We start from the raw sequence: 23,652 nt of genomic DNA, 5'->3' as shown, positions 1-23,652 counted from the left end.
CATCGCATGACGAAAGTGTTCCACTTTTCCTCCTGAATATTAAGTTCATATAAGTTCAATTATTCATTTTTTTTTTTTTTTTTTTGCGTTTTCAGAGAAGAATCGTCGCCGTACTTTTTGCACATCCATGCAGTAGCGGTTTCTGTACGTTAGGTTCACTGATCTCTGTGGGGGGGGGGGGGGGGGGGGGGGCTAACATTTAGCAATAACGAACCAAGCTGAAGAAGCCACCAGTCTTCCCTGTGTGTGTGTGTGCGTGTGTGCGTGTGTGCGTGCACAACTGAGCATAATATGTGAATTTTGGGGCAATGTTACCATGACATGACGGTCATTACACTGAGCGCTCTCCTTTCAAAGATAGAAAAACCACTGTATTCTTAATTCTTGTCGTTTTCTTTTTTCTTTTCAAAGCACATTACTAATGTTCCTGTTCTGGGATTGATTTGTTTTGTAAAAGAGATGCTGTAAGAGAGAAATAAATGAAACTAGAGCATTACGCCTCAGAGGTTTTGTGACATTTGTTGTTGTTTGGCGAGACTCTGATGTTTTTCTTTTTGCTGCCCCCCTCCCCCTTTTTTTTTTTTGTTTGTTTTTGCAACGATGCACATTTTCTATCAGTGTCGACCCTCAGACTTTGTCCACCCCTGAAGTTTAACAATCATTAACAGCCACTGTGTGCATGTGTGCATGTGTGTGTGTGTGACAGATAGAGAGATACACTGCCATTAATTGTATCAAAGTGCACCTGAAATGGCAATAATCCCTCTGGGCTGTGTTACCCACCAACATAATCTGATAATTTTCTTTTAAATGAGACAAAATGTGTTAATGTACAAAGGAGGAATAAGACTCCAGTTGCATGTCGGTTCCCCTGCCAGCAGCACTGCTGTTTGCGTCTGCGTGTCCATGTGCGTGTGGTCATGCATGTGTCGCTCGATTAGAGAGTGGACAAAGCGTGATTGAGCGCACAGCTCCATTGATCATTAGCCTCCTGGCTGTCTCTCTGGACCCATCATGGAGTCTGCAAAGGTAAGAGAATCCTTTGGCACGAGAGTGATGTTTTGAATTTAAAACGGAGTTACGTGACATAATGTGACCTCTTCCCTCTGAGTCGTGTAAGGACGTGTTCCTGTGGTCACTACAGTGCTGGAAAAAATGAAGCTTAAGCCGTGAGAGATGCTCAGAAGCTTTGAGTCGGCTCCGTCGTGCGTCGTCACTTCTTTTTATTGAATGACTTCATACACGTTAGAGCACAAACAAACCTGTGTAACATCTGTACGCACTCACTATAACACAGATAGGAATCTATTGATGTCTTTTCATTTGTGACGACTAAGTTATAGGTTAGGGTTATAACGGTTTAGACGTTTTGTTTTTAAAACGAGTAGGTTTTCAGGAAAAACATGAGCAACATTTAAAAACAAACAAACAATAAACCCAATAAAAGACTCGAGGTTGGATTCACCATCTCAACCCAGTTAACTACATAACCAATGGTATGTTGAACTAGGGCTGAAACGATGAATCGATTATTAAATGAATTGTCGTCTATTATGATAACCGATTAATCGGTTTGTGTGTTTTAAGGATTTTTTTCTGATTTTACAGCTTCTTAAATGTGAATACTTTTCAAAGAAATCATTCAAACTGAGTCATTTCCTAGGTTTGAGAGACACTGAGCAACATTTTCTGACATTGTATGTTTAACTCGCATATCCTTCTGTCCATATGAATCCAAAGGGATTATGTATGAAATGAATTTACAAAGAAAAAAAACCTCAAACCCTTTTATTCCAGCTATTTTGTTAGTTTTCGTTCACTATAATAACCCGGCGCCAAGTGGCTGTTTAAACACGTGTGTCTGCCTGTTGTGTGTATGTGTTTATTCAAGGACCTACAGTGTATATCAGTGTGTCCTCACCTTTGACCTTTGCAGCAGTTATCAGGCACACTGGCCATGGCCGTGTTCACAGCCGCTCTGGGCTCCCTGCAGTACGGCTACAGCCTCGGAGTCATCAACGCGCCACAGAAGGTAAACTCTAACTAATCCACCGGTAGCGTACTCCTATTCTCTCCCAGGGCTGGCCACAACTAACTCTGTCCTTGTTCTTTCGTCACCTCGAGAAAAAGAACACATTTCTACTGGGAATCTGAAGATTGATGATTCAGTACATTAGCTTCACAATCAATGAGTTTCTTAATCTGAAACTCTGCAGTCGGAGAGCACTGCTGCTGCTGAGGCATGTCGTCATTAGTCCCTGTGTGGATTACAATCCCTGATCTTGTGTCCACAATCGTGCAGCTCAAGATCAGGTCCACAGTTGACCTACTGTATTTAGCACAGGGCGGATAATGGGTACCTGAGGTTTTTGATGTCAAGATTGGTTTATTGGTTTAAAGATAACCATGACAGGCAACTGGCAGGTTCAAATGTTATATTACTTAATTAATTTGATTACGGGAACACCTAGTTATGATATGGGACTTTACACGTTTGGTGTAGTGGTTATTACCAGAGCACTGGTTGGAACAAGGGCCTTTCTGCATGGAGTTGGTATGTTCTCCCCGTGTGTGCGTGGGTTTTCTCCGGCTTCCTCCCACAGTCCAAAAACATGCAGTAATGGGGGTCAATTAGGTCAACTGGACACTAAATGTAAGATACAGTGATGCAATTTTGCCAGTGAAGCGAATCAGGACGTGGGAATATACTGAATAGCCACTAGTGGGCGACTCTGCTGGCTGCAAAAACAAACAAACAAACAAAGGACTTCATTTGTATGGAAGTCTATGGGAAAATGACCCTATACTTCCAACTTACATTTAATGGTCTCAGTTTCAGGTCTTCTTTAATAGAGATCTGATGGCCGACATCACACAACTCGCAACCAAAACAATATCCTTTTGGCAGGAGGCAACATTGTTTACACCCATAAAAATAGGCAACAATGTCAGCAACAATTGCAGCTGTGGTTTGTGTTCAGTGAAGCCTGGTGTCATTGTCATAGGTGATTGAAAAGCATTATGCCCGCTCCCTGGGTGTCTGGACAGAGGAGTCCGCTGTCTTTTCGCAAAACAGCACAGAAGAAGACTTGCCCGAGGTGGGTCAACATCCGACTGTGGTCATGTACTGGTCGCTGTCCGTGGCGATCTTCTCCATTGGCGGCGTGTTGTCGTCCTTTCTGGTGGGCTTTGTTGGAGACCTGAAAGGAAGGTGAGAAAGGAAAGAGGTAAATATTAGTGGGGGGAAAAACAAAACAAACAACCTTATAAACATCTGACATCCTGCTTTTTATGTGTCTCTTTCGGACATGCAGGGTAAAAGGCATGTTAATGGTCAATGTTCTGGCAGTTGCTGCTGGACTGCTGATGGGGCTGTGCAGAATGTGGAAACCTCACATTATGGTCATCTCAGGCCGTGCTGTCATGGGCTTTTACTGCGGTATAGTAAAGCATACTTGCCAAAGATCTTTCCTTCCTTTTTTGTGATCAGTTAAAAAAAAAAAAAAAAAGGTGAAAAACAATACAGAACAATTTTTTTTGTTTAATTGTTTATTAACCCTTTTTTAACCTATGGTAATAATAGGCAGTGGGAATAATACACAGCTCCTTATATGGACATCCTGGGGGTGTGTGTTTATAGGTCACATGTTCAGGCTTTAAAAAAAAAGGATTTATGTAGTTGTTGAGTCAAAGTTATGATTCGTTTTTAGTAGTATTATAAAGAAGCGATAATTGGGCCAAAGTCACAAAATTTGTCCGTTTTTCCTTTTGTTTTTGTTCATAAAAACGAGCCAAGCGGACTTCGAACTGTGACGTATTTCCAAATTTCACAAATTTGAGTACGTTTTGCTCAGGTGCGTTTAAGTAGTTGGTAAAAATGAAATTTTTTTTTCTCATCAGATCGCCTCGGTCCTCGCCTCGGAGGGACAGATCCATCTAGCGCATATATAATGTGTCAAAAAGGAGCATCTGCATTTTGCTTTACATGCACTTGACTGTAAATTGCCTTGCTTTGTGAGTTTAGTTGAGAGTTGAATCCATTCATAGACAGGTAGTGCACTATAATCCCTGGCATCGTGTGTGTGTTTCAGGGTTGACATCGGGACTCGTGCCCATGTACATTGGAGAGATTGCACCCAAGGCTTACCGAGGGGCTCTGGGAACATTGCACCAGCTGGCTATTGTCGTTGGCATCCTAATCAGCCAGGTGAGGCTTGAACAACAGCACAGTTGCACAGCCAAACAACACCCCAAACATATTATTGCTGAACTTGCATTCGTCTGCGCTCGCAGGTAATAGGCTTGGACTTTGTGCTCGGTAATGATGACATGTGGCCTCTGTTACTTGGTCTGTCTGGAGCTCCGGCAGTGTTGCAGTCCATTCTGCTGCCCTTTTGTCCCGAGAGCCCACGTTACCTTTTCATTATACTGGGCGAGGAGGAAGAGGCTCGGATCAGTAAGAATCACACTCGTCTTGCGATATCTCATTTTATTAGACTATGCAGAAGCACATAGTATACACTTTTTTTGTAGATATAGTAAAGGAACCAATCCACTGTCACGTCTGTTGCTGTATTATATATCCATCCAACGTCGAAAGCTTTATGGACAGTTCGGCAGTCCATCGTAGGGCCACACATAGAGACAAACAACCACTCACTCTCACACTCACACCCATGAGAGTGTCCAATTTACCTGATCCCCATATTGCATGTTTTTAGACTGTGGGAGGAAGCCGGAGAACCCGGGTCTTCTTGCAAAGGCAAGAGTGCTAACCACTAGACCAACTGTGTGGCCCTGTATCATACATACCAGTGTTTCCCAACCCTGGTCCTCAGGGAACACTGCCCTGCATGTTTTAGAATATTCATGTCAGTATCAAGTCATAGTAAGTCAATTTAATTTTTTTTTCATGTTTTTTTCGAATGAATAGATTCATTTTGCATCATAAATACGTTTCTTTCATATCAGAACGCATGCTTTTATTTTGAAATTCTCCCAATGCAATCCAAGGTTATCTGTAAAGCGCTTTAAAACAATCACAGTGGACTGTGATTGTGCTGTACAGAATCATGGATTATTGACAGAATAAATACAAGGACTTAAAAGCTCATGCAAGGCAATAAAATACATGTAAAAAAGGGAATAAAAATAGCATATTTTTAAATCATTTGAAGCTCATATCACTCACCCCCACGCAACAGCTTTTACTGACCCTACACGCACTCAGTGGCCCCCGGGTCAGAGTTTGAGAGCCCTGATCTAAAACATGCAGGACAGTGTTCAGACAGTGATATATATATATACATATATATATATATATATGTATAAATATATATGTATATATGTATATATATATATATATATATATATATATGTGTATATATATGTATATATATACATATATATACATATATATATATACGGTATATAAATAAAGCTATGGACACAAAGCACTGCTTACTTCTTCTGTTTAATCTGTGTAAAAACACCAAAAATATCTTCTATTTTATAATGTCATTATATAATTATGTAATTATATAAATGACAGGGTTAACTGTTTGTGTACACTTGGCTGAAGATATATCGTGTGGTTGTTTCTTTGCAGGTCTGTGTCGTCTTAAAGGGCAGTACGACACCACCGCAGATCTCGAGGAAATGCGGAGAGAGAAAGAGGAGGCTGACAAGGAGCCCAGGGTGTCTCTCCTTTCTTTGGTAGGTCTCCATTTGAAGTCATGAAAGTGCAACATGTCCAATTGACCCAGCAACCGTAGAGCAGTAACATTAATGCGCTATGAAAGCTTATTTGTCACGTGATGGTCCATAGTTACCTTGTTATTAATCATACATTAACACTCACTCATGCTACTCAGAGAAACCGGGGGTTACACAAGTAACCTAACATTTTCAAAGTAAGGAGGCACCAAAATAACGTCATAATAATGTACGCGCCACAGCCTTAAACTAAAATGTATCAATGTGCTGTAGAAATCCACTACAAACGAATGACGAGGTTCTTGTGTGTCTTTATTTCTGTGGAGATCCGCTCCTCTGTCTACAGACAGCAGCTGTTCGTTGCCCTCATGATGCATCTCTCGCAACAGTTTTCCGGCATCAACGGAGTGAGTGGCAAATGAATCTCGTCTCTGCCTTTTGAATCTGAATAGGGTGACCTATAAACACCCCCCCACCCCCCAGGATGTCCATATAAGGAGTTGTGTCCGATTCCAACATTTTTCATCATATATTTCCTGATAAAAATGACTTAGTTAAATTGCTTATTTGTTCCTGTTTTGACTGTGCAGTAATGGAAAATCTCTTTTTTGTTCTGCCTTCAAGATATTTTACTTCTCTACAGCCATCTTCACTCAGGCGGGCATCAGTCAGCCTGTTTATGCCACTATAGGAGTTGGGGTCATCAATACAGTTTTCACTATGGTGTCTGTGAGTAGCCACACACTTTCTTACCCTTTTACACACACACACACACACACACGTCCCACTGAGCAGTTTACTGTGTGTTCCAGGTTGCACTAGTGGATAAGGCGGGCAGACGTTCCCTGACTCTCGTTGGTCTGGGAGGGATGTGCTGCTGTGCGATCATCATGACAGTGGGCCTCGCTTTCCAGGTTCGTTCAACCAGGTGTCAGGGCATGAGCGTTTTGACCTGAGCTTCACTTGTGTGGTGAGCGTCACCCAGTTTTCAAATGATTTTTGCAGCTTTGCTCTTTTTGGACGCTATATTCTCACGGAAGAGTATCAGGGCCACGTGTAAAAAAAATAAATAAATAAATAAATAAACAAAAGAAAGAAAGAGAATTCTGACTTTAATCTCAGAATAATACTCTTCCTCGCTCTAATGCTCTTCCGTATATTTCAAATGTTCACATCATCATAAAGTCAGATGATGATTTAATCTCAGAATTCAGAGAAAATTCAGAAAGGAAAAAAAATAAACAGCATGAATTTTCTCCACTCCTGCTTTGGGCAAACAGCAGCCAGCGACGTCACACCCTTGAGATTTTCACAGAAAATGCAACTCAACTTCAGTTAATAAAAGTCAGTCTGCCGGCCACTGGAGGTTGTGTGAGAAATTTAAGCTCCTTTAAGTTCAATTCTATTAAGCAAGTATACATTTTTCAATGTCTGGTAAAATCTCTCTTGTCTGCATCTGCTCAGTTGCCATGGCTACAACAAAACTGTCATTCACTTTTTATTATTTGCCTGAGCAGTCTTTGCAAGCAAGCAAACTGAATTCATGATGTTGAAGTCACCCAGATGACTCTCTACTTGCAGAGTCAGTTCTCGTGGATGAGCTACGTCAGCATGTCGGCCATCTTCCTCTTTGTGGCTTTCTTTGAAATTGGTCCGGGGCCTATTCCATGGTTCATAGTGGCAGAACTGTTCAGCCAGGGGCCTCGGCCTGCAGCTATTGCTCTGGCTGGCTGCTGCAACTGGACCAGCAACTTCATTGTAGGCATGACCTTCTCTTATATACAGGTAAACAGTACTCTCGTAAACCTACACACACAATATCACGCAAACTGACCCTGCTGACTTTTCCTTTGTTTTGGTGTTGTTGTTGTTTTTCAGGCTTGGCTGGGCTGTTATGTGTTCATCATTTTTGCAGTGCTGCTTCTTGGTTTCACCGTGTTCACGTACCTTCGGGTCCCTGAGACCAAAGGGAAAACGTTTGAGGAGATCGCCGCCATCTTCCAGAAGGGACGGAAGGAGCTGGCGGCGAGTCCCAAAGACATTAGTGAAATGCAGCAGCTCAAAACAGCCACAGATGCCTAATGTGACGGCTGTGTGTGTGTGTGTGTGTGTGTGTGTGTGTGACGGTTTGTCTTTCAGATGTGAGTGAATATCGTGACAGTTTTTTGACGACTACTTGGTTCACAAATATTATGCCACAGTGTTATGAGAGCTACAGTACACAAAATCAACTCTAAGTGTCAGGGGCAAACACACTGCAACGACCCAAAGCACATGCAGGAGGAGAAACGAGCTGCAGATTCCCAAAACACCAGCAAGTCCCAAAACACTGGCAAATCCCAAAAGACCAGTGATACTCAGGGACTACTTAATTGTTACTTTATTAAAAGACTTTTATTAAGAGGTTATCCTCCTATAACCCTGCGGTTTTTATGATCAGTGTTTCAATTCGGCAGTAGTTCACTCTGGGCGTAGAAAAGTATGCTTTTATTCCATCTCAAAGTTGATAATAATTTCGTATCGGGGGGGCGAATCTGACTTTTAATTTGAATTTTTTTCAAACATTGTACAGTACAACGGGTTTACAATACACTATCAGATATGTGTCGGAGAGCTTGATTGCAGTCGGATAACCTCTAAGTAAAGGTCTTTTAATAAAGTAACAATTAAGTAGTCCCGGAGCATTGTAACGGCTAGTCGTATAGCTGCACAAAAAAAAAAATCATTTTCACCAACTATGTAAACACACCTGAGCAAAAAGCACTCAAAATGTTTAAAATCGGATTGAATTTATAAAATTTGAAAATACGAATAAATGCATAAGTTCACATGGCTGGTGGAGAAAACCACTTATTATCACTTATGGACTGTTTCATACCCCTTGTGAAAATGTTTTGGTCCTGTATTTTTTCTTATGTGTTTACACCAATAACATTTCTTTTTTACTCAATGACAAAAAGGTTTTTCAGCTGATCATGACAATCTGGCAAAACGGAGGTCAAACAAGGCCGCAGGGAAAGGTCGTCACCGCAATAGCATTTTAATTCAAACATTTTCTTAGTGGTTTGTCGTTTTTCATTGTTGTTTTTCTGTATATGTATTGATGCAATAAACCTGACAGTGAACATATCTCCATATCCATTTGTTCCCTGATTTTCTCAAATGTTTGAATCAGTTTTATAAGTTTAACTCGTAAGTGTCATTTTAACACAATTGTTAATTTTACTACCATAGCTAAGATCATTTTCATTCTGACCACAATGTAACGGAAGTAAATTGGTCATTTTATCAGCGGTTCATGGGGTCAACATTCTATTCCCATTGTTTGATATTTTGTCAATGTTATTTTAATGAATAAGAAAGACCAGACAAATGCAGGTTGTCCTATGTCAGCTGGGACTGGTACCAGCAACCGCATTTCTCATGTGGAGGACTAAGCGGTAGGAGATGGTTGAAGGGATGGAAATGAAGAGCATCATTAGACAAAAACTAAAGCGGAGTTGGCAAAAACAATGGGATGTGATCACTGTGCGCAGGAGGAAACCCTTCAGTGTGTTTTAACTTAATGTCAAAAGTATCAAAGAGAAAGATAAAATATGATCCAAAAGTTAAGACACAAAATAACCTGTAATCAAATACTGTGTCAATTTATCCAGGGAAAGGTTGTCATTGCAATGGTATGGCAAATTATTATTATTATTTTAAGCAGTAGTGAATTGCTAACATTTTTAACCACACTTTATACCAGATGGTGGCAGTAATGTACCAAATCCTGGTTTGCCAACTGCTATGCAACCTCAAAAAAGTAGAAGAAGAAGACAAGCGCTTACTTGCTTATTTTTGATGTCATAAACTTCCGGAAAGGAGATCGACAGGTGGGAGGAAACGTCGTGACGGAGCCGACCTACTCATTCCCCCTCCTCCTCCACTCCCTGTCACCGGAGCCTGTACCTGCCCCTCCTGGTACAAAAGCTCCACGTATGTCAAGTAACTCCTTCTTCTCTTGGTGCTAGCAGGAACAAAGGTAAGCTAAACACCCAGTGGCTAAATGGTAACAATTTTGACGCCCGCTTACTCAGAAGGCCTTCGTTTTGAGGTGTAGTGGCAGCTCGGCGAATGTGTGGTATTTTTTGGGTTGGTCTGGAGTCTCCGTGGTTAATCAGTAACTTGCTAAACTAGTAGTGATACGAAATGCTTGGTCTGTAACTGTAACAGGCTGCCACGCTGGTTTGGCTAACATTAGCATATCCTTGTCAGTCACTGTCCATGGGTGTGGGTCGTGTTTGTGAGCTAACGTGGCTAACGACTTTTAGAACAGTTTTGTGGCGTCTAGCGTTTAAAGCCGAAGTTAGTAGCCAATGTGAGGCCAACTTGAGTAATTGTATTGACTATGCTGTGAAAGTGATGAGTCGGTGAGCTAGTTGACATGCTAAAGACGTTAACGCGTTTCACCGGAACACTTTGTACAAGGAAACGTTACACACTAGCGGCCAACGGCAGCTCTTGACTTTCCAGGTACTAAGTTATTGATACAGGATTGTGTACTCTGAAATAGTGGTGCTAGCAACGATTATTTTCACAATCGATTAATATTAAACTCTCGATTAATCGAGTAATCGTTCGGTTCATAAAATGTTGAAAAATGTCGATCAGTGTCTTTGAAACCTGGAAATGATGACGTTCTCAAATGTCTTGTTATGCCCTCAAACCTAAATGATTGAGTTTTAATGATTTTTTTTGTACCAGAAAGTATTCATACATCTTGTTTTAATAATGAAAAAACTCTCAAACCCGTTAATTGATTATCAAAATGCTTCACACTTAATTTAGTCATTGATTAATAATCGAATAATTGTTTCAGCCCTACTCTGAAATAATTATTGCGCAAGTGTGTGTGAGTTAATGAGGAAGTGGAGCGACAATAGATTTACAGTTCTTATACTTTTGAATGTTAACTTAAGTAATCGAAAAGATAATTTCCCCGTTTGTGGTTTGGATGGAAATGAAGACATGCAGCTCTCAGATCTTCCACAGGTTGCAAAGACCAAACTAAATTATTACCAGATGAACAAAGAATCTGGTGACTCAGCTGCCCAATGAATGAGATGAATGTCTGCCAAGCTGTCTGTCGAGTAGTCTTAATTTAACAGGTTTTTCTACCGTCAGTCAGACTTTAATAATGTTTTTAATGTTTGTTCTTGGTCTCCTGTTGGGTCTCGCATAACAGAGTGCATCATGGGAGATGAGTCATTCGACATCGTGGACTCCGGGGCTTCTCTGACATACCCCATGCAGTGCTCTGCGTTGAGGAAGAATGGCCATGTCATGCTGAAAGGACATCCCTGTAAGATAGTTGACATGTCTACCTCAAAGACTGGCAAGCATGGACATGCCAAGGTAAAGGCATACGGTGCATCCTATTTGGAATGCAGAGCTCAAGGCACATTTTTGATGTTTCCTAGTTTGTCCACACCCACCCTGGCTGGAGACTAAATCCAGAAAGTTATGTTGTTCTTAAAGGTTCACCTTGTTGGAGTCGACATCTTTACTCAAAAAAAGTATGAAGATATATGCCCATCTACCCACAACATGGAGGTCCCAAATGCAAAAAGGAAGGAGTATCAGGCAAGTCATCTTTTTTTCAATCCTCTTTTGTCACTTTGTTACAAAGGGGTTCTCAGTAGACAGTTTTCCTTGTCGATACAGAATGGTTTGACATTTGTTTAGACACCACAATACAGCTGTAACTATGATTTGTTTTAAACACAAAATTGTGCCTTTGGAGAATGTGTCCTATTTGCTGAATGGGTGTGTCGTGTGTAGTAGTTGAACTGTCTCCGCAGCAGTTGTCAAAGGATAAACTGGTTACACAGGTTTAGACTTGGCTACTTTCCGTTTCTCCCATGATTAGATGCAGCTCTTTGGATTTAAATTCACTAAAAAATGCAAAGCCATGATTATCTTTTGGATCACTTGATTAGTGTCTCGACTAGGGATGTACCCCAATTAAAATTTAAGAAAAAGTGTTTGTGTGTTATAGATTAACTATTGGTTAAGGAAAAAGTCACAGAATTTACAGCCCAAGTCTTTTGTATGGGTTTCCTTGAATTATTGCATGTTTTTCTTGCCAAAAGTTGTTTGCAAAAATTATCATAATGTCACTTTTTTTCCCCAAATCAAAACTCAAATATAATCAGTCAAACCCTCGTTTGTTTCTAGAGTGTTCAGTTAATTTTATATTGCAATCTGATAACTGTAATGTGTATTGATAGGACTGTCAACTAGCACTTTAGGTTTTAACTTTGGGTGTTTACGTTGAATGTTATTGGTTATACTGTATTTGATCGGTGTTGTATGTCTATTAACTTTTCTTTCATGTTGGTCTTATTTGTTTCTTTCCTGGTGGCCAATATCAGGTAGCGGACATCTCGGATGGTTACTTGAGTCTCATGGATGACGCGGGAGTGACCAGAGAGGATCTTAAACTGCCAGAAAATGACCTGGGCAAAGACATTGACACCTGGTTTCAAAATGGCGAAGAAGTAATGGTAAGTTCTATGGCCTGGCTTATCCTGAGCAACTGTTGAAGCTCAAGTTTGTTTATGAAACATTTATCTTTATGCCATGATAAACGTAACATTGTTTGGTCAAAAATAAGAAAAATATGGTGTAGTAGGAGTCTGGAAAGCTTGTAATGGCAGGTTATATTGCAATTAATGCATCCTAACTCCTCCAATATACGCTTGTCAAAGCTCTGTCCTCAAAGCACTAAACTTGGACTGCCTGAAAACTTCTTTACACCTAGTTGACGAGAGAGTGCTTGTGACTACAGCTTTGTTTTTATTGCACATAATGTTCGAAACGTGTGTAAAGAAAACATCATAATGAGCTGGTCAGTTAGTGACAGGTATGTTCGCATATATAGTCAAATTTAAATCTGTGCTAACTCAACAAGTCGTTTATGAATGCAAATCTAGTCATGATTGCTCTAAAAAGAAAACAAAACTGTCTCAACTGGCTTTTGATCTTCTGTTTTTCAGGTCACTGTGCTCGAGGCTGTAGGTGAAGAGCAAGTAATTACCGTAAAGCACACGAAGTAACTAATTGAGGATAACGCTTGGAGACCTCACATCCTTACATTGTCATCCTTTGCCATGGTTTTCAAGCGTCACCAAAGCTCAGCCCACGTTTACACAGCATTGGTAAAAGTTGAGTTGCTGTGTTTGTCCAACTATAATCATAGCTTTATGTAAGTGCTTGGAAATGTAGTGAATGCTGGTCAAATGAAATCTTAAAATCTGGACTGGCTCAGCTTCTGCTGCATCATGGGCTTACGGCTGACTGGCATTCCCCACGATCACCGAAGTTAATGAGCAAATGCATCTTCGTTTTGCAGGTAGTAATATTATTCTAGGAATTTGTAACATTCCTTTTTAGAAATGTATATTTAAAGTTGTGGTTAATAGTTTTTTTTTTTTTTTTTTTTAAATCAGTCTTTGACCGAACATGTATTTCAACTCACATGTACAGTTAATGCTACTGCTTCTTTTCGACTTAAATTCTACCTTGTTTTTTCATCCGTCATTCCATGTCATGCAGGCTCGAGCCTTAAAATCAGCCTTTGCCTCTGACTATGAGTAGATCTCTATGTCCATGCAAACTTGACGATATCTTGTGTAAACATGCCTTGGCAGTTCATCTATGTAGACGGCATCATGTTATTTACTCCGCACTTCAGGAGCTAATTGTGTGGCAAGTCTGTTGCGCATATAACTGGGCATCTGTAAGATTGGACTGTTCCAACGGGGGGCTCTCTGAGCTGTTTTGAATCTGAACAAGCCTGATCTTGGATGATCTTGGGTGGTGGGGTGAAGCCATTTTTACTTTTTGTTTTTCTCTCCATTGAGACCTTTCGTGGAGGAAGGGAATGTTTTGAGGTGTGACAACAGATTTAAATTTGATGTTAAGGATTTGCAGAGTCTACACTTTGACATGGATTGTAACTTTTGTAAAAAAAAAAAAAAAAATAGAGAAAAAGTTTTCTATTAATGGCACAGAATAACAATGTCTCAATATGCATTGCATTAATGCGCAGGTTTTGTGTTGCCGTAGAACCTGCGTTTTCATGTTGCCCATTGTCTTCACTACCTCCTACAAAATAAAGTGTAATATTAACAATTTACCCCTTTTTTATCAGGACATTTGGATTAATGTGACATGGCAAACAAAATTGATATCCTGCTCATATGCGCTGGCTCATTTAGATCTGTTTATTAGCGGTCAGTCCACATGGGTAAGCCATATGAGCTTTCCACTTGTGTAGTTTGGCCACAGCAATACTTAATACTTAACATTTTGTTCATTGACCTCTTGCTGGTACTAATGCAAGCCTGGATTCTTCTTGCCTATTTTGACAAAATCCTTTTGTCAGAAATTCATATTAAGAATTTATATCCTCAACCAGGTCAAGTGTTTGGTCAATTAACTTTTGATTGAGCAGTTTAGTAAAAACGTTACTCCTCTGTAGTCAAATGTGCACGTTATTTGCTCAGATGACTGAAAATGTGCCGGAGAACTAAATGATGCTTCACTACTTCAGGCTGTTGTTCCTCAAACTTATTGCATCATTCTCAGGGAGAAGTGAGCCCCAAGAATGCATACGTATATGGGCTGCGTCATTTTAGTTGTAAACATGCCATGTGCCGGTGGAAGCCTTTTGTATTGCTTCCTAATGCAGAAGTGAGGCGTAAGAAAAGATCTTATTGAAACCTTACATTTGTTTATATTCAGTCAAATGTGGGAAATGTTACTCTCTGTTCCCACTGAGTTACTAAGCAGGTCTAGCCTCTGATTTGTAGCCCAAATTGCCACCATCTTGACAGTGATCCTCTGCTGTAAACTGTTCTCCGTGTGTGTCTGACCGATGATTACTCTGTAAGGGCTTGATCACGTGTTTGTGTGTGTGTGTACATGTCCATAGTCCTGGTCCTATGAAATGAGGGTTATGTCATCCCATCCATCCCGTTCCAGTAGCAGGGATTTCTTACCAGGAGACTTTTTGTCTTTTGCTTTTAAGCGGACTTCCTCTCTTCACCTCAAACAATTGTCAATGGAACCTGTGTTTTCTTGTGACCAAAAGGAGTGTGCCATAAAATGGACTGGAAAGCGGAAGGTGGTCTTGTCCTTGTCAGCTTCACATGCAGATCTGGGTGTGCAGCAAACGGTTAAATTGAGTGTTATTAGTTATTTTCTCAGGGCTTCAAACTGACTGTTTAGACATGTGTTACTTAAATTGTGTCAGTAGTGAGGATGGGTATTTAGTGTGTTTTTTTTGTTTTTAAAAAGTTAAATTTTCTTTTTTTGTTCCTTTTAGTCCATTCTGGCATCGGTCAGACATTTCCTGTCCTCCACTTAGTCTCTGTTTATGGTTTAAATGCTGCTTAATTATACTTGCAACAATGGGGTTTATTTTATGTTTTAGAATAGGTACAGTGTGTTATGATACCACGGGAAGTTGGTCTTGTAGCTCATGAATTCTGACGTTGGCACAGGTTTTAGGTGGAATCTGACCTTGAATCACTTCTGGAGCATAAAGATGCAGACTTCTCTCCTAACAAATGTATGGCTGCTGTCTTGATTATCACAACTGTCTTATTTGTTCTGTGTAGGCAAAATAAAGTTACTAGCACCCAGAAATGAATTGACTGTCTGCTCATGGAAAACAACTAATTCCTCCAAGTTCATTTGGTCATTTTAGAGTTTTTGTAAATGATCAAAACCTTGAGAAGAATAGGCTTTAAAGTGGGTATCTACTTCAGCTGCTCAGTAGGTGGCAGCAAAACACTGCTCAATCCATTGGGTGTCTGCCTTTCTACCAATCTTGGATATGTTATATTAGTCAAGTACTACCAGACTCCAAAACCCATGAAGGCCTTACCTTATTCACGACTGAACACCATCAGCAACACCCAGTGTTTCTGGCATCTGAGGCATCTTCTTACTGGCACTGGAAAGCAGATGAACAGGTTTGGAATTATTAGATTTTGGGTAAACACTGCTCCAACTGCAGACTTGCAGTATTGATGCTACATACGTCCACACTGAGGTAGGGCCAAGTGTTTTGAAATGACATAGTAACCTATAAATATTTTTTTTGTCTCGTTTAGGACGGCATACTAAAATATGACTTTTTTGTCACATTTTGGACGACATATGTAGCCGAGATAAATTTTGTTTTATTTTATTTTGGTCATCTATTAACATTACTTTCTATAGTGAACTCCCCCCAGATAGTTTTCTTTTGTAAATAGGTTCCACGTTGTTATTTTCCATTATTTACCTTTTTGTTTCCCTGGGGAGTACTTTGGCGTTGCACCTGTGTGTCGAGCTGGTAAGTAATGTTTACATCTCTCTCCCTGTGATTTTTTTTAAAATAAGTTTTATAAGTTTTTGTCGCTCTTAAACATTTCCATCATAATGCACACTGCTTCGTGACGTGCTGTCAAGCATGCGGGTTAAATTCCCGTTGTGCAGGTAACTTTCAGTTTGATAAATTGTCGTAAGAAACTAAGGACTTTTATGTGTTAATTCATACGAGAATTAGCTTAATGCTAGCGGCAGTTATTACGGGGTAAAAACCCCACTGCGTGTCTGTGTTGACATCTTGAATGCCGCTGTATGATTAAAACGTGGGTGTCATTATTTTTCTTTATTCTGTCGAGTGGAGTGAGATGCTGTGCGTGTGGACTGTGTGTGACGCCTGTGCTTTCTGTTTCCTTTGAAAAGCGGAATAATTCCTCCAGAACTCGACTCCTGTGTGCAGAGCCGGATTAAATAAATGGACTATACTAGGCAGACTGTATTTTTTGGGGCCCCCTCCATCGATGTTTTTTATGACTTGAAATCGGAAACTTATCAAATACTAATACTAATACTTACTAATAAAAGTTAATTCACATTTTACATAGCGTAGTCTTTGGTTACGAGTTGGTTCTTTGTATGCCAAAATAAGTCATGTGTCGTATATTAAACAGTCTATCAGACTATTTTTTGATTTTATTACTGTATTTACACGCTGCTACAAGGCTCTATTAAATTATCCTTATCTTATCCATTGCAAGTGTCATTGTTAAGGCAGTAGTACCAGTAAATCACCAATAGGTGTCAGCATTGCTATGTATGTTTTTTAAAGTATAGTCTTTTAACAAATCCATTTAGGTCAATAAGTATTGGAGATTACTGTTGGGCAGAAACCTTTAATCTCCATATTTCAACTTTTCAACAGTTTTTTCCACGAATTGATGCCGCGACCGACTCTAGCTCGGCTTGGAAGGGCTCGGGGTGAAGGTGGTTTACAGCGAACCCACGCCCGGACCTCGCTGCGGACATGTGCACTTGCTGCGGCTTCTCCCGCCCGCCTGCCCCCCGGCGCGACTGTCGATCGGAGCAGACTGTCGTCAGAACGCCCTGACAGCGTCGCGTCATCAGGACGAGGAGCGTAAATCGTCCTGAAACGCGGACCAAGTCATTTTTAGGTTTTGATTGTCCCTCTGTCTGGGCCCCCTTCCAATCGGGCCCTAGGCACGTGCCTAGTTTGCCTTTGCGTTAATCCGGCTCTGCCTGTGTGTGTCACTCAATAAAACACAACGCAGAAGATCATCAGTTACACATACTAACCTATGAGTTTAGACCACTCATGGTGTGTGTTTCAGGGTTGACATCAGGACTCGTGCCCATTGGAGAGATTGCACCCAAGGCTTACCAAGGGGCTCTGGGAACATTGCACCAGCTGGCTATTGTCGTTGGCATCCTAATCAGCCAGGTGAGGCTTGAACAACAGTTGAGTTGCCCAGCCAAACAACAACCCAAACATATTATCGATTAAATTGCATTTATCTGCGCTCGTAGGTAAGAGGCTTCAACTTTGTGCACGGTAAAGTGTATGGTTAATGCAGTTGCACTCTGTAACCAGCAGGGGGCTCTAGTTAGCTTAATCTGAAGTTAACTCTGTCACAGGTTGAGACAGTAAAAGCAGCTGTATGTTGCAACTAGTGAGAGGGAGACTGCTTAGCCAAATCGGTCAGTCTGTGACATACGTTGTCATGTCTAATAAAGACAGTTAAAGCTGAAAGCCAAGACTGGTTCTTGATACCATGATATCACAGTAATGATGACATGTGGACATTGTTACTTGGTCTGTCTGGAGCACTGGCAGTGTTGCAGTCCATTCTGCTACCCTTTTGTCCCGAGAGCCCACGTTACCTATTCACTGGCAACAAAATAACCAAAAATGTGTGCACTAGCTACACACTTTTGTACCCTTTGCCACACACGCGTCCCACTGAGCAGTTTACTGTGTGTTCTAGGTTGCACTAGTGGATAAGGCGGCCAGACGTTCCCTGACTCTCGTTGGTCGGGGAGGGATGTGCTGCTGTGCGATCACCGTGTGGGCAGTGGGCCCCGCTTTCCAGGTTCGTTCAACCAGGTGTCAGAGCATGAGCGTTTTGACCTGAGCTTCACTTGTGTGGTGAGCGTCCCAGTTTTCAAATGATTTTATAGCTTCGCTCTTTTTGGACGTTATATTCTTACGGTAGTACGCCGTATTAGGGCCACATGTAAAAAATAAATAAACAAACGAAAGAATTCTGACTTTTTTCTCAGAATTCATGCTGTTTTTTTTATTTATTTTTTTTACATGTGGCTCTAATACTCTTGCGTATATTCCAAATGTTGTGTGTTGAGAAAATTCATATTCATCACATCATTTTTGTATAGGTTAGGTTCAGTTTTACCGTCCATAATTTGGGATTTTGTTTCATTGACTCCACATAAAAACCTGACAAAAAGCTACAATAATTAAAGACAGTAAATCCTCAGAGCTTTGAGTTGAATTAAATTAGTGGCTAAATGAAAAAAGTTCTAAGAATCAACTGACCTGTAGCCTGATCGCTGTGCTTGCACTCATGGGGGTGAGCGTCACGGACTCACGGCCAAGACATTAACAGAGGAGACCGTTGTGTTTTTGTGGGGTTTCCGCGCTGTGCTTGGAGCTGGTTCGTCCGCTGACATTAGCAGAATCCATTCCCACGCAGACTGCAACTCACTCTCCACTCCTGCTTTGGGCAAACATCAGCCAGCGACGTCACACCCTTGAGATTTTCACAGAAAATGCGACTTAACTTCAGTTAATAAAAGTCAGCCTGTCGGCCACTGGAGGTTGTGTGAGAAATTTAAGCTCCTTTTAATGAAAGTTTTGTCTCGTCTCATTTGTTTTGGTGTTGTTGTTTTTCAGGCTTGGCTGGGCTGTTATGTGTTCAACATTTTTGCAGTGCTGCTTCTTGGTTTCACCGTGTTCACTTACCCTCGGGTCCCTGAGACCAAAGGGAAAACGTTTGAGGAGATCGCCGCCATCTTCCAGAAGGGACCGAAGGAGCTGGCGGTGAGTCCCAAAGACATTAGTGAAATGCAGCCACAGAGCTACAGTACACAAAATCAACTTTGTTGTATGGGTTGCTGGCTTTTATGACGATATAGAAAGGGGTCTCTCCCCTGTTCTTTTAATTTTACAAGTTAACATACTTGACTCATTTTCGGCAGTCTCTTGAATAGCACATATAACCCAAGCAGGCTTATTAATAATCTCTAGAAACCTACCCTAATATATGCTAATGCCATCATGATGCCTGTACCATCACTAATTAGTTTCAGTTCAATTCCCCTGCAAGGGTGACTTCTTGGATCACTGCAAGTATAAATGTGTTGTTCACTGCAAATGAAACTGCACTTAAAAAACCAAGCAGCCGCTTGGGGCCCCTTGATCACCAGCCTACCACATTATAGAAATCTAGATATATTAAGATATCTAAATAATGTTTTAACCCTTACAACACAGAGAATTTTTGGCTGCTTTTTTTCCTCCCACAGTACAAATATGGGGATTAGGTAAATTGGACACACTAAATTGACAGTAGGTGTGAGAGTGAATGGTTAGGTTATTTGCTTCTATATGTGTCCCTGCGATGGACTGGCGAACTGTCCAGGGTGTGACCCCACTGATCTCGACTGACTTCAGCTGATCATTATAATCCTGCAAAACGCAGGTCAAACAAGGCCGCAGGGAAAGGTCGTCATGGCAATGGCATTTTAATTCAAACATTTTCTTCGTGGTTTGTGGTTTTTCATTGTTTATTTGTATCATTATCGATGCAATAAACCTGAAAGTGAACATATGTCCACGTCCATGTGTTCTCTGATTTTCTGAAATGTTTTAATCAGTTTTATAGGTTTTACATATAAAGGTAAATTTAATTTTACCACAGTAGCTAAGATAATTGTCATTCTGACCACAATGTAACAAAAGCAAATTGTCATTTCATCAGCTGTTCATGGGGTCAACATTCTATTCACATTGTTTGAATAATTTGGTGGCTGCCATGCAATCTCAAAAATGTAGAAGAAGAAGAAGTCATGACATACCTCCCGCCCACCCCCCACCACTCCCTGTCACCTGAGCCTGTTCCTGCTCCTCCTGGTACAAAAGCTCCACGTATGTCAAGTGACTTCATTTTCTCTTGGTGCTAGCAGGACTAAAGGTAAGCTAAAGGTAACAATGTTGACGCCAGCTAACTCAGAAGGCTTTCGTTTTGAGGTGTAGTGGCAGCTCTGCGAATGTGTGTTATTTTGGGGGTGGGTCCAGTACCGCGGGAACTCGGGGTGCTGGGAGGTCTGCTCGCGTTTAAAGCCGAAGTTCGTTGCCACTGTGAGGCCAACCTGAGTAATTGTATTGACTATGCTGTGAAAGTTAACGAGTTTCACCGTGTACAAGGAAACATTACACACTAGGGGCCAACAAACTGGAAATGATGATGTTCTCAAATGTCTTGTTTTGCCCGCAAACTTAAATGATTCAGTTTTAATGATTTCTTTATTTATATGGAGCAAAGGAACCAAAAATAAATCACATTTAAGAAGCTGAAAGGATCAAAAATCTTATTTTAATAATGAAAAAACCCTCAAACCGATGAATTGATTATCAAAATAGTTAACAGTTAAATTAGTAATCGATTAATCGAATAATTTTATGTGTATGTAAACTTAAGTAATCGAAAAGATAATTTCCTCATTTGTGGTTTGGATGGAAATGAAGACATGCAGCTCTCAGATCTTCCACAGGATTCAAAGGCCAAACTGAATTATGACCAGATGAATTACTCATCAAAGAATCTGGTGACTCAGCTGCCCAATGAATGAGATGAATGACTGCCAAGCTGTCTCTCGAATACTCAAGAGACAGAAACCTGTTAAATATTAAATAATAATATTTAACAGGTTTTTCGACTGTCAGTCAGACTTTAATAATGTTTTTAATGTTTGTTCTTGTTCTCCTGTTGGGTCTCGCATAACAGAGTGCATCATGGGAGATGAGTCATTCGACATCGTGGACTCCGGGGCTTCTCTGACATACCCCATGCAGTGCTCTGCGTTGAGGAAGAATGGCCATGTCATGCTGAAAGGACATCCCTGTAAGATAGTTGAAATGTCGACCTCAAAGACTGGCAAGCATGGACATGCCAAGGTAAAGGCATACGGTGCATCCTATTTGGAATGCAGAGCTCAAGGCACACTTTTGATGTTTCCTAGTTTGTCCACACCCACCCTGGCTGGAGACTGAATCCAAAAACTTATGTTGTTCTTAAAGGTTCACCTTGTTGGAGTCGACATCTTTACTGAAGAAAAGTATGAAGATATATGCCCATCTACCCACAACATGGAGGTCCCACATGTATCAAGGAAGGAGTATCGGGTAAGTAATCTTTTTTCAATCGTTTTTTGTCACTTTGTTACAAAGGGGTTCTCAGTAGACAGTTTTCCTTGTCGATGCAGAATGGTTTGGCATTTGTTTAGACACCACAATACAGCTGTAACTATGATTTGTTTTAAACACAAAATTGTGCCTTTGGAGAATGCGTCCTATTTGCTGAATGGGTGTGTCGTGTGTAGTAGTTGAACCGTCTCCGCAGCAGTGGTCAAAGGATAAACTGGTTACCAGTGGCGGCTGGTGACGTTTTATTTTGAGGGGGCGCAATGGGCAAGTCAGTTTTCAGATGGACTGTGGTAACAGTGGTGATATGCAGTTACCGCATATCACCACTAAAACACACCAAAGCACCATTCTCATGCCTGATACCGTAATTTTAAAAGATTCACTTAAATGAAACTAAAAATACACAACAAAACGTTTTTGTCTGTATTTTCAGGCATTTGAATTTTGCCTTCTCTATCACTCCTTTGTTCGCATAGCATTTTCCATATGTTGATCAACTTCCTATTGGTTATGAAAGAGTCAGAGAATTTACAGCCCAAGTCTCTTTTGTATTGCTTTTCTTGAATTATTGCATGTTGTTGTTGACAAATTTAGATCATAATGTCACTTTTTTCCCCCAAATCAATACTCAAATATAATCAGTTAAACCCTTGGTTGTTTCTAGAGTATTCAATTATTTTTGTATTGCAGTCTGATAACTTGATTGTAATGTGTATTTATAGAGCTGTCAACGAGCACTTTAGGGTTGAACTTGGATTTAACTTGGGCTGTTTATGTTGAAATGTTACTGGTTATACTGTATTTGATTGGTGTTCTATGTCTATTAACTTTTCTTTCATGTTGGTCTTATTTGTTTCTTTCCTGGTGGCCAATATCAGGTAGAGAACATCTCGGATGGTCACTTGAGTCTCATGGAAAACGCGGGAGTGACCAGAAGTGATCTTAAACTGCCAGAAAATGACCTGGGCAAAGAAATTGACACCCGGTTTAAAAATAGCGAAGCCATAGTGGTAAGTTCTATGGCCTGGCTTATCCTGAGCAACTGTTGAAGCTCAAGTTTGTTTATGAAACATTTATCTTTATGCCATGATAAACAACGTTGTCTGGTCAAAAATAAGAAAAATATGGTGTAGAAGGAGTCTGGAAAGCTTGTAATAGCAGGTTATATTGCAATTAATGCATCCTAACTCCTCCAATATACGCTTGTCAAAGCTCTGTCCTCAAAGCACTAAACTTGGACTGCCTGAAAACTTCTTTACACCTAGTTGACGAGAGAGTGCTTGTGACTACAGCTTTGTTTTTACTGACCACATAATGTTCGAAACGTGTGTAAAGAAAACATCATAATGAGCTGGTCAGTTAGTGACAGGTATGTTCGCATATATAGTCAAATTTAAATCTGTGCTAACTCAACAAGTCGTTTATGAATGCAAATCTAGTCATGATTGCTCTAAAAAGAAAACAAAACTGTGGCTCAACTGGCTTTTGATCTTCTGTTTTTCAGGTCACTGTGCTCAAGGCTGGAGGTGAAGAGCAAGTAATTGCCGTAAAGCACCTGAAGTAACTAATTGAGGATAACGCTTGCAGACCTCACATCCTTACATTGTCATCCTTTGCCATGGTTTTCAAGCGTCACCAAAGCTCAGCCCACGTTTACACAGCATTGGTAAAAGTTGAGTTGCTGTGTTTGTCCAACTATAATCATAGCTTTATGTAAGTGCTTGGAAATGTAGTGAATGCTGGTCAAATGAAATCTTAAACTCTGGTCTGGCTCAGCTTCTGCTGCATCATGGGCTTACGGCTGGCTGGCATTCCCCACGATCACCGAAGTTAATGAGCAAATGCATCTTCGTTTTGCAGGTAGTAATATTATTCTAGGAATTTGTAACATTCCTTTTCAGAAATTTATATTTAAAGTTGTGGTTAATAGTTTTTTTTTTTTGTTTTTTTTTTTAAATCAGTCTTTGACCGAACATGTATTTCAACTCACATGTACAGTTAATGCTACTGCTTCTTTTCGACTTAAATTCTACCTTGTTTTTTCATCCGTCATTCCATGTCATGCAGGCTCGAGCCTTAAAATCAGCCTTTGCCTCTGACTATGAGTAGATCTC

At 40.5% G+C, this 23,652-nt stretch overlaps 3 protein-coding genes and 1 long non-coding RNA gene across 10 annotated transcripts in view; 3 read left to right on the top strand and 1 right to left on the bottom strand.

Moving 5' to 3' along the window:
• The first annotated feature begins 935 nt into the window (after positions 1-935).
• slc2a2 (solute carrier family 2 member 2) lies at positions 936-8,844 on the top strand. Of its 2 annotated transcripts, none has more exons than XM_058616090.1 (12): positions 936-1,029; positions 1,937-2,032; positions 3,006-3,211; positions 3,315-3,439; positions 4,092-4,207; positions 4,294-4,456; positions 5,609-5,715; positions 6,042-6,122; positions 6,340-6,444; positions 6,528-6,629; positions 7,297-7,500; positions 7,594-8,844. In XM_058616090.1, exons 1-12 carry the CDS (start codon positions 1,015-1,017, stop codon positions 7,795-7,797), a joined length of 1,524 nt encoding a protein of 507 aa, XP_058472073.1. In that variant the 5' UTR covers positions 936-1,014; the 3' UTR covers positions 7,798-8,844. The 2 variants fall into 2 exon arrangements, with proteins under 2 accessions (XP_058472073.1, XP_058472074.1); XM_058616091.1 differs by having other exon boundaries at positions 941-1,029; positions 1,940-2,032.
• Positions 3,093-23,652, bottom strand: part of LOC131445184 (uncharacterized) — a 50,539-nt gene continuing 29,979 nt past the window's right edge. The window contains exons 3-5 of one of the 2 annotated variants that reach the window (XR_009233814.1): positions 18,650-18,863; positions 15,653-15,721; positions 3,093-3,200 (exon numbers count right to left, since the gene is read on the bottom strand). This is a non-coding gene — a long non-coding RNA (uncharacterized LOC131445184). The remainder of the gene's footprint in view (positions 3,201-15,652; positions 15,722-18,649; positions 18,864-23,652) is intronic. The other variant, XR_009233815.1, reaches the window with a different exon arrangement.
• Positions 9,580-15,415, top strand: LOC131445182 (eukaryotic translation initiation factor 5A-1-like). Of its 2 annotated transcripts, none has more exons than XM_058616092.1 (5): positions 9,580-9,739; positions 10,943-11,112; positions 11,236-11,340; positions 12,132-12,263; positions 12,756-15,415. In XM_058616092.1, exons 2-5 carry the CDS (start codon positions 10,951-10,953, stop codon positions 12,813-12,815), a joined length of 459 nt encoding a protein of 152 aa, XP_058472075.1. In that variant the 5' UTR covers positions 9,580-9,739; positions 10,943-10,950; the 3' UTR covers positions 12,816-15,415. The 2 variants fall into 2 exon arrangements, with proteins under 2 accessions (XP_058472075.1, XP_058472076.1); XM_058616093.1 differs by lacking the exon at positions 9,580-9,739 and adding an exon at positions 10,213-10,230.
• Positions 15,699-23,637, top strand: LOC131445183 (eukaryotic translation initiation factor 5A-1-like). Of its 4 annotated transcripts, XM_058616097.1 has the most exons (8): positions 15,699-16,105; positions 17,000-17,536; positions 18,081-18,185; positions 19,007-19,153; positions 21,120-21,289; positions 21,413-21,517; positions 22,417-22,548; positions 23,043-23,637. In XM_058616097.1, exons 5-8 carry the CDS (start codon positions 21,128-21,130, stop codon positions 23,100-23,102), a joined length of 459 nt encoding a protein of 152 aa, XP_058472080.1. In that variant the 5' UTR covers positions 15,699-16,105; positions 17,000-17,536; positions 18,081-18,185; positions 19,007-19,153; positions 21,120-21,127; the 3' UTR covers positions 23,103-23,637. The 4 variants fall into 4 exon arrangements, with proteins under 4 accessions (XP_058472080.1, XP_058472078.1, XP_058472079.1 ...); XM_058616095.1 differs by lacking the exon at positions 15,699-16,105 and having other exon boundaries at positions 16,201-17,536; XM_058616096.1 differs by lacking the exon at positions 15,699-16,105 and having other exon boundaries at positions 16,201-17,536; positions 18,081-18,241.

The sequence above is a fragment of the Solea solea genome, chromosome 18 (assembly GCF_958295425.1).
Source record: "Solea solea chromosome 18, fSolSol10.1, whole genome shotgun sequence".
In the NCBI taxonomy this organism is placed as follows: domain Eukaryota; kingdom Metazoa; phylum Chordata; class Actinopteri; order Pleuronectiformes; family Soleidae; genus Solea; species Solea solea.
This window is presented reverse-complemented; position numbering and strand designations above follow the sequence as displayed.

Bases quoted from the DNA above. Each gene is read 5' to 3' on its own strand.
- slc2a2 (XM_058616090.1), top strand. The intron at 2,033-3,005 runs GTAAACTCTAAC...TCATTGTCATAG, and splicing joins TCATCAACGCGCCACAGAAG to GTGATTGAAAAGCATTATGC. The intron at 5,716-6,041 runs GTAGGTCTCCAT...ATTTCTGTGGAG, and splicing joins GGGTGTCTCTCCTTTCTTTG to ATCCGCTCCTCTGTCTACAG.
- LOC131445183 (XM_058616097.1), top strand. From the start codon at position 21,128: ATGGGAGATGAGTCATTCGACATCGTGGACTCCGGGGCTTCTCTGACA. The intron at 21,290-21,412 runs GTAAAGGCATAC...TTGTTCTTAAAG, and splicing joins GCAAGCATGGACATGCCAAG to GTTCACCTTGTTGGAGTCGA. The intron at 21,518-22,416 runs GTAAGTAATCTT...GGCCAATATCAG, and splicing joins TATCAAGGAAGGAGTATCGG to GTAGAGAACATCTCGGATGG.
- LOC131445182 (XM_058616092.1), top strand. From the start codon at position 10,951: ATGGGAGATGAGTCATTCGACATCGTGGACTCCGGGGCTTCTCTGACA. The intron at 11,113-11,235 runs GTAAAGGCATAC...TTGTTCTTAAAG, and splicing joins GCAAGCATGGACATGCCAAG to GTTCACCTTGTTGGAGTCGA. The intron at 11,341-12,131 runs GCAAGTCATCTT...GGCCAATATCAG, and splicing joins CAAAAAGGAAGGAGTATCAG to GTAGCGGACATCTCGGATGG.